The following is a 9,164-nucleotide window of genomic DNA, read 5'->3' on the forward strand; positions in this document are numbered from 1 at the left end:
CTCCAGAAAACAGCACGTTTAGCCGTCTGTTTGCAGAGATCTCTTGCAAAAAGATACGTTTTTAAGCTTCCTGTTATGACTAATGCTTCAACTCTCCACATGTCTGAAAGGAGCATGAGATGATCCCTGAGTGGAGAACTAACCTGGCTGGTGGTGCTGTCGTTAACCAGGGAGACGCATCAGTTCCCTTTGTTTCCCCTTGTGGGAAAATGTCTGACAGCATGCAGTCGCCATTTCTCCAGATGCTTGTCGAGGTGACAACAGGCATGGTTCAATAAGCCACCTTAAAGCAGTGATATATACAGTAACATTTTCCAGTTAAATATCTTTGTCTTGTTTTTAACCCAAGTTGTCCTAAGTAGCAAATTGAATTACATCCAGCACAAGATGCAAACGCAAGTTAAATAATGTAAGTTAAGATACAAGCCTGCATGAATGTGTGTGTTCTGTTATATCACTGGCTTCAGAGTTCATGTGAATGCCTTTATTTTGCGCCATCATTATAACGTTGACACGCAAAAGATTTCCCTTTCCATGTGTTCTTTGCATCCTCTAGTGGTCGAAAAGTGAATTTTAAATTTGCCTGCAACTGCAGCAAAAAAAAGTTTTAGTCTCTCATTCATGGAAAAGAATCCTTTTCAACAATGGAGCGCACACCTACAGTACATTAGGTCAATAAATTGCCTTTGCATTTGGAAAAAACAACAACCAACAACAACAACAACAACAACAACGCTGATGTGCTCAAAAAAAACCAATTGATATGTTCAAGTCATGATGCATTTTTTGATTTGGGTAAAATCATCAAAGTTTTAAATATTGAAGGGAGCTACTGTGTCAGTCTGAAGAATAGTCACTAAGACAGATGGCATGTAGTGTGTGTGTGTGTGTGTGTGTGTGTGTGTGTGTGTGTGTGTGTGTGTGTGTGTGTGTGTGTGTGTGTGTGTGACAGCAGTCACAGACATAATGGTGAGGGCATGTCTAGGGGCTTTGGATCTGTCAACATTTTCCATCCGTCAGTCTGACTCTGGTTGCCTTCAATTAACCCTTCGCAAAAAACCACAAGTGGCTTCACTGGGAAAGCAATCAAGACCGGCAAATAATATTGTTTTAATTTTTTCATAGAGCAGCTTTGGTGCGTGCAATTACTGACGATCAGCAGAATGCAAAGAGTGCAACAGAGATGTTTATGCTGTGGTCTCAATATGCCAGCATAGTTTTCACTCTTCTGGATGACTAAATATGCCCATATCGCTCCTTAACACTGTGAATAATATGCCAGTGTTGGCAGCGTTAATTGGGTTGAAATCACACCTGTAGGTGCTCTCTATATCCAGTTTTAGGCGTGTTTTCTCCTGTCCAGTATTTTGACCAGGAGACTCACTCACATATTGGTAAATAGACTGTAATGTATACAACGTTTTTTTTGTGTGTGTGTTTTTTTGTTTGCTTGTTTGTTTGTTTTTAAGTAAATTCCACCATACACTGGCTGTGGATACCAAACAAGGTGATGCATGCTCATCACAAACAACTTAATTTGTAAATGGAGCCTTGACACTGTATGAGAGTGGCCTACTACTCAGATGAAACATTGTGTAAATCATTTGGTTTTGTTATTGTGGTTTCAGCATTGAGATCTGAGCGATTCAACTTCAATACGAGGTTACAGCCCCCCCCCCCCCCCCCCGTTTGACAGACTCACTCACTGAGATTGCTTGGGCAGTAAATATATTGGTACGGAAGGTTGGAACTGCCAAGCAGGAGGAAGAGTAGAATTATGCCGCTGAGTGAAATGAATTGTTTTGTTCGAACGCGAGGTCAGCTGGTGGCGACAGAGAGCTTTTTCTTTTTTTCTGGCGAAGACGAAGAAGAACTCGGGGCCGGAACACAATAGTTGAAATGTTTCCGACCGACCATGTTTCGAGGGAAGGCTTTTAGAGTCGTGTCCGTCGCGCGCCGACGATTTAAAAATACGAATTAGGTTTTACTGTGTTGTTCGAGAGAAATGGCTGCACAAGGTTGGCATTTGTTCATGGAGGAAATTCTTACATAAATGTCTGGGCATGTATTTTATATAAATGACCCACAGTTTGAGCAAAAAATAATTAGCGACGTTAAACTGAACTGTAACGTTAGCATGTCGTCTTAGCTCAGATACAAACAACTAACAAAATTACTCAATCGGGGCCTTAAATTCTAAGCATTCAATTTTACAAGAAACCATGTTGTCTATCGTTTTATTTTACGTTTTTGTAACGTAACGCGTATTGTACAGGCTACTCCAAAACACATTTAAAGTTAAGAACAGTGACATTTTTTTTTATTCACAGTTAGCTTCCGTGTGTGTGTATGGCGCCGCACGACGGCTTCATTAAGAAAAACAAACTAAAATCTATATCTTTTGTGTTTGACTATTTAGGGACCGCACTCACTTGTTATGTGTTGGTAATTTAAGTATTTAATCATTGCAGGACCTAACAAGGACAATATCCGAGCTGGATGTAAAAAATGTGGCTACCGTAAGTGCTTTTACAACATGTCTTGTGCGTGTGTTCGTAATACATCATATTATCAATATGTTAATCGCTGTTTGAGGTAACGTTTGCCTCGTGGCCTTTACTCGTGGCTGGATTTGTTTTCGAGTCATAGTGACTTCTAAGTGTTTACAAGGGTTTGTTTTGTTTTGTTTGTTTGTTTTTAGCGAGTATTCACGCATTCATCTTACAGCGAAATTCATTCGGTCAGCTGAATATGTTTTTCCTTTGACGCTCACCTTTCAGCGGGTCACTTGACCTTCGAGTGTCGCAACTTTGTGAGAGTCGACCCTCAGAAAGACATCGTCCTGGATGTGAGCAGCACCAGCACTGAGAGCGAGAGTGAGGAGGACGTGGCTGCTGAGCAGCAGAGTGAGAAGCCGGGGCGAAACAGTCTGTTTGGGAAAGGTAAAGAATGATCAACTTCTGATATTTCTCTGAGGTTTTGCAGAAAATGTTTAATACAGACACCACTTTCAACTTTAAACAAACAAAAAGAAAGAAAAAAAATAGATCCTGCAAGATATGGTTACTACACTTGTGTACAGTTACTTGACCAATTAAAAGGTCAGATTCACAGAAGTGAGGCAAAAACATTTCATATTAGCTGATACTTTAAACCAAAGGAAAAAAGGGAGTCAAGAAGTCAATTATTCTGATAACTGACTACTTACTCACTTGCAAAGAGGTCATATTTTTCTATCAACAGTTTCCCTTGGATCTGTTTCTGGTTCATCACTTTGTCTCGATGCAGCTGCTAGAGGAAACAGATCAAGTGATTAACACTGTTGTGGCTTTTTCCCAAATGGTTCTTGCTTAAAAGAGAGAAAATGTTTTCAGATGTACTGTATCCATGAACAGGTATTCATTTGTTTGCAATATGCTTTCTAACCACTAGGTGCCACTACATCAGGGTCTTTATATTTAAACATTTTAGACTTTACCAGATGATTTTGTCTCCTCAACAGAAAATGGAGGCTAAAATAATTTATTGCACACCTCACTAAAGAGGAAAATGGGGCAACGTAATCTTCAAAACCATCATCAGATGATCAGAGCTTTGCTAACTGATCAGCTGGGCTGAACATTTCCAAGATTAACTTGTAGTATTTATTTACTGTTCACACGTATTTATGTTGTGTGTTTTGTTTTGTTTTGTTTTGCCACATTTCAAACTTAATCATAGTCACTCAGGATGATCAGTGTCACAAGTCAGCAGCAGAGCAATGAGAAATAAGGTGTGAAAAGGGGTAAGGGGTGAAGGGGTAAGGGGTGAAAAATCAGTTAGTTTAATCGTTGCTTCATATTAAAGTCATTTCCGATCATTGTGTCTTGTATTTAGTGATTTAATCAAATATATTACTTTAAAAAATTTCGCATTTCTGTTTGTTTTCCCATTAAAATCTTAAGGTCCTAACGATGACGATCGAAAAAAGAGACAAAAGCGAAAGAAGAGCAGAGACAGAACTTCAAGAAAACGGTAACTGTTTTGTAGTGGAACATCGCTCTTTATACTTGTGTATTCATTGCACGTTCATTTCATTTAGTTTTGTTCAGGTCGAGCTGGTCTGAAGACACAGTGTGGTAATGAAAAGTGGGCTTCTTTTCTGTCGATGTGACATTTAGATCGGCGTCATCGTCCAGTGACGAGGCTACAAAGAAGAAGAAGAAGAAGAAACAAAACCGGTCCGACTCGTCGTCTGACGAAGAGGAGAGGAGAAAGAAGAAGAAAAAGAAGCTGAAAAGCAACAAAAAGAAGAGCAAAAAGCCCAAAAAGGAACATGGGAAAAGTCAGAAGAAGAAGCAGCAGAAGAAACCGGAATCGTCTTCCTCCTCGTCCTCCAGCTCCAGTGAATCCTCAGACAGTGACTGAGACACATTTATGGCGCAGGGCTCAGGGAATCCCCCAATTATCCTTTATTCCATGAAAACTGCGGTCTGCAGACATTGTGGGAACGTGGCACCCAACCTTGTCCGGCACAAGTGTCATTTACAAGAACAGAGATTTACAAATGCGCCGTAGCTCCAAGAGTTGACACCGCGATGAAAGTGAAAAATGTTTTGGAGAGGGCGCACAAAGCCAAGGAACTTGTTCCGATATATTATTTCATTTTCCTTCCAGACCCACTGTCACTTCACATTTGGTATTTGTTGTGCGCAGAGAAATCTTTGGTGGCGCGTGGTGCGCTGGCTGAGCAATTTATGGAAAAAAGCTGTCGTAGTAGCTTTCCACACGCTGTCCTTTGAGTTTTGGCCCTTCCTTCACTTTTATCATCGTGTTTTACTGAATTGAACCATGTGAGAACAAATCAAACGTTATTGCTTAAATGTTTTTGTCTATTTTTGTATGGAATCCCATTAATGTTCATACTTGGATTGTTGTCACGCTGCAATTAAAACCTCAACAGGCAAGTCAAAAGTAAACCGTAGCAAGAACACATGTAGTGCGGTAAGCTACAAAAACATTTCAAACATCCAAACTGTATCATATACTGCAAAGTGTCCGGAGGGAAACTTTGATTAGTGCATCTTTTTTCCTGCAGAGGGCAACGACACACCTTAGATCCGTCAGACGGGCAGCGTGAGTTGCAGACACAGGCTCTTTTGCATCACCCACTGGTATCCCAAAATGATCACTGGCCTACCTTACTGAACAACGAGCAGACTGCAAGTAAAAAGAAAAAACACAGAAAAGGCTTCGTCACAAAAAGAACATCACAGAACATATTTCTGCATATGGTATTTAGTGGACTTCAAATCTTTGAAAAGTAAGGATGAGAACAGTACGACCCCGTCTGAGCCTCTCGGTTGGACATTGAGAATATCTTCAGGTCGGAATCAAGTTGAATTGGTTCCAACGTCTGGAAAAAGTTGCTTAGTTATAAAGACAGGCAGAGACTTGCAGGGGGGCGTGTTGGTACACCCTGGTTTATTTCATGGAGCTCATAAATAATGATTCACACAGGTGTGCTAACTTTCAGTTCCACATTGAGCAAAATGCTGCATGCAGCATTAAAGAGACGAGCAAGCGAGCTCTGGAAGTGCAGGGTAAATTCTGATAGCACACACAGACTAATAAACCCATTAAATATGACCATAAAAACCAACATATCCCTGCCCCCAGTTCATTATTTACATTTGATTACACCTATAACCTTCATATTTGATGGGCATGACATTTCCCACTTTTGTGTCCTTGTATTACAAGGAGGAGCACCGTCACGCTATCACATATGTCCATGCATTTATCCTTCACTTTTCCACCATGACCTATCCTGCACTCAGGGTCACATTGGTGCCTGAGCCAAAAGGCGGGGCTACACCCTGGACGCTGCACCAGTTTATCCTCAAAGCAAAATTAAATCAACATATAAATCAGGAAATGAATAAACAAATATCAAAGGGTGATTTAATTTTACCAGTTGACCAGTTGAGGAAAGAAGCTCAAATACCTGGCGAGAACCAGCACAGACGCAGGGGGAGCATGCGCACCCACACAGACAGGCCCCGGGCCTGGGAAATTAACCCGCACCCTTCTTGCTGTTGGTTCTAGCCCTCTGTCTTATATGGTCTTACCTCAATTGTTTGACCTTCACTTCAGAGTAATTGATCAGTATAATCGATCACTAATTACACAAATGCTCCATATGTGCCATTTTGCATATTGATTGCACAAACACTCAGTTGTGCACTTGACTGGGAGTCTGGCAAAGTGTCGACTGAAGAAACTTGGGAAGCAGGAAACTTCATAATTGCCCAGATGGCGAGAGGACAAGTGGGTAGACTGAAGAAGCGGGAGGGCCGGCCATGCGCAGCCTCACACAGCCGAGCATATGCTGTTTGTGCAAGAAGGCAAGAGGGTTCTCCTGTTTGCACCGGCTCATTGGCTTTTATTGAGCCTGTCGGCCTCGGCGGGGCCGTTTGCATGAAAATGAGACGGTCAATGTCGTCTCGGAGGGAGACGGCTGTGAAAGAAGAGAGATTCAGCCTGCGTTCGAACATCGCCGCGGAAACAAAACCCAGAGTGAGTCGTGAGTATTTCAAGGCCAACCTATTCTGCTGCACCGGGATTCTTCATCAGTTCGAGCTGCCCCACAATTTCTTTAAAATAGCTTTATTTTTTTATACCATGGCACAAAGCAGTGTGCAAAATACCAGTCAATATTCAGGAGGGTCCCCATCCTGATTGTTTCTCAATACCAATCTAAATATTCTTAAAATGAAGGGGGCCTGTAATTACTTGGCAATATTTCATGGATGCAAGCCATCATGGTCTACATAACAACGCACGCGCACACGCGCACACGCACACACACACACACACACACACACACACACACACACACACACAAGCTCTGCTTTGCAAAAAAGATGTAAATATTTAAAAAAAAATAATAATATTAGACAGGTTGATCTTAATATACAATTATGTATATGTATGTTTTTTGTTTTTTTTTTAGCTTTTAAAAAAAATATGAGGCCACCTTAAATTTTGCTTTGAGGCTTTCGGGGGGGTCCGAGCCCCCTGGGCCGCCCTGTATTTTGCACACTGGCTCAAAGTCACCTGAGAACCAAATGGTATAAAAGGCTTTGAAAATTCAAACGCGCAACCCTGGAACGCCTGAACCTGCTCCTGCTTAACCTCACGTCCAGCACCGCGCCGCGGCAAAACACAACATCTTCCCAGAACTAAAGTGAAAATCCCTTACGCTGCACTTTGGTGGGAACGGCCCAAGCTAAGAGATGGCGCCGCTTTTGAGTCTGTAACCACTGTTGAAATATTATTTCAGAAGCAAGCCCGTCTCTGCATCTCGGAGCACGGCGAGCTTGAGAAAAGGCGTCAGGGCCAAAGGGGGCAGGCTGGAGGCTATACATTTGCTACCAATTTACAGTAGTTCCTGCTTCTTGGATTTCGCTTCTCTCTTCCTCTCCTGGCCCAGAAAGCAGGCCCCGGCAGTCGTAAATGACCTCTAGGATAAATAGACAGCGGTCCACGTGACCCCAACCGTCAAGAACAGAGGCTGTAATAAATACGACGCAGCTTCACAGGAAGCGCGTTCAACGTTCTCCCAAAACCTGCAGGGAATGAAATAAAGTGGGGAGGGAGCGCAAAGGGGTTAGCCTCTGTTCACGTCCCTTTCTTTGGTCAGAACCTTTTTCTTCTTCTGAGGTCTGTTATTACCGGCCTAGTTCCTGGGTTCCCATTCAGAGTGGTGCCTGTTCATATAAACCTTGAGGTTTTTAGGGGGAGGAGGGTCGGGGGTATCGCTGGACTGACTGGGTGGCTTTCGCCAGGGGAATTAGCACCACAGAGTCGCTCCGGGCCGCGATGAGTGGGCCCCTCCTCGCCTAACCTGTGTTGGACCCGGGCCGCTTGTGGAGGTGGTGGTGGGGACAAGTTTCCTGGCGCGGGGAATTTAGGTCAGGCTGAACGCAGGATGCCTAGGCCTTGATCCTGTAAATCAGCGACGGCTCTGATGCTTTTCTATTCACTGGATAATTTCTTAATCATTTCATATAACCACCATTTTCCAGATGAGTCTGGATTGATTTCTTTAATAAACGGGGGAAGATTAGAGTGGGCAAAGCTTATATGAATACAAATCTCATTAGTATGAATCATACATATTAAATTCATATGAAAAGAGCAGTAGCAAGGCAGAGTGGGTTCATTCTCATTAAAAATCAGTCTAGGAGCCACAATATAAGACATTTGAGTTAGCTAGTTAGCATTTGAGTTAGCGTCCTGTCTCCTCCAGTTCAGAATTGTGACATCTGTTCGATCACCAGCCATCATTGGAAAATTTGGAAAGTTAGATAAAAATAAAGAACAGTTTCACACAGTAAAATGAGTAAAAAATTTTTTTTTTAAATGTTTAGGCTAAGATGAAGCAGGGAAACAGAGGAGGGCTAGCGAAGCAACTCTGACAAATCTTAGTTGTGAGGTCAAAGAGGAAGAACACATGAACACTTTTGTCAGCTTTGTCACTCAGGCTCAAGAAGCACTCTGTCATCAGGCAAACAGAAGCCCAGGCTTCTTGTACCACTGCGGGTGATTAGCTGAAAACACACATGTGCGCAAGGCTAACAAACCCCAACTAGCCACACCCATGCACCGAAAGAAACCCCCCCAAAAAACACAAACCCTAGAAAACACACCGTGGAGAAATACAAAGCCACAAATATGACAAATGCTTTTCTGAGCCCATTTTTTTTTTTTTTTTTACAACCGATTGCTTTTATTTTCCAACACACATCCAGTACGTGGTTGCACTAGCAAAAATAATTAACGGTATGACTGATGATGGATTGCTGCGTGAAAGATTGTCAAAGCAGACCTTTGAACACAAAGTGGCCAGAATCCTCACCCATGTGATCCGGAGCCGGCTGTTCATTGGCAGTGCAAACGAGACAAACCACATTTGATCTTTCCCACATCAGATTTGGGCCAAAATCTGAAAAGGACTCAGATCTGAGGTTTTTCACAGTGTGACCTCGATCTGATAAGGTGTGCACACCCATATCAGCGGGTCTTCTACGTCACTCCCGATCACCGTTTTTCCTAATTGTGCCCAGAAGGGAAATTTTGGTAGAATCTTTTCCTGGTGGAGGATCACACAGCGATAACGC

General features: G+C 42.5%; 1 protein-coding gene across 1 annotated transcript; it reads left to right on the top strand.

The window, feature by feature from the left end:
- The first annotated feature begins 1,868 nt into the window (after positions 1-1,868).
- On the top strand, positions 1,869-4,862 carry srek1ip1 (SREK1-interacting protein 1). Its single transcript, XM_076022590.1, has 5 exons — positions 1,869-2,018; positions 2,472-2,519; positions 2,781-2,942; positions 3,945-4,014; positions 4,161-4,862. Exons 1-5 carry the CDS (start codon positions 2,006-2,008, stop codon positions 4,405-4,407), a joined length of 540 nt encoding a protein of 179 aa, XP_075878705.1. The 5' UTR covers positions 1,869-2,005; the 3' UTR covers positions 4,408-4,862.
- Positions 4,863-9,164: the final 4,302 nt, after the last annotated feature.

This window comes from Nelusetta ayraudi, unplaced genomic scaffold, assembly GCF_046127955.1.
Source record: "Nelusetta ayraudi isolate G7.1 ecotype Tasmania unplaced genomic scaffold, CSIRO-AGI_Nayr_v1 ptg000013l, whole genome shotgun sequence".
Classification (NCBI taxonomy): domain Eukaryota; kingdom Metazoa; phylum Chordata; class Actinopteri; order Tetraodontiformes; family Monacanthidae; genus Nelusetta; species Nelusetta ayraudi.

Coding starts and splice junctions, on each gene's coding strand:
- srek1ip1 (XM_076022590.1), top strand. Junction 2,520..2,780: donor ATGTAAAAAATGTGGCTACC/GTAAGTGCTTTT, acceptor CTCACCTTTCAG/CGGGTCACTTGACCTTCGAG. Junction 2,943..3,944: donor AAACAGTCTGTTTGGGAAAG/GTAAAGAATGAT, acceptor TAAAATCTTAAG/GTCCTAACGATGACGATCGA.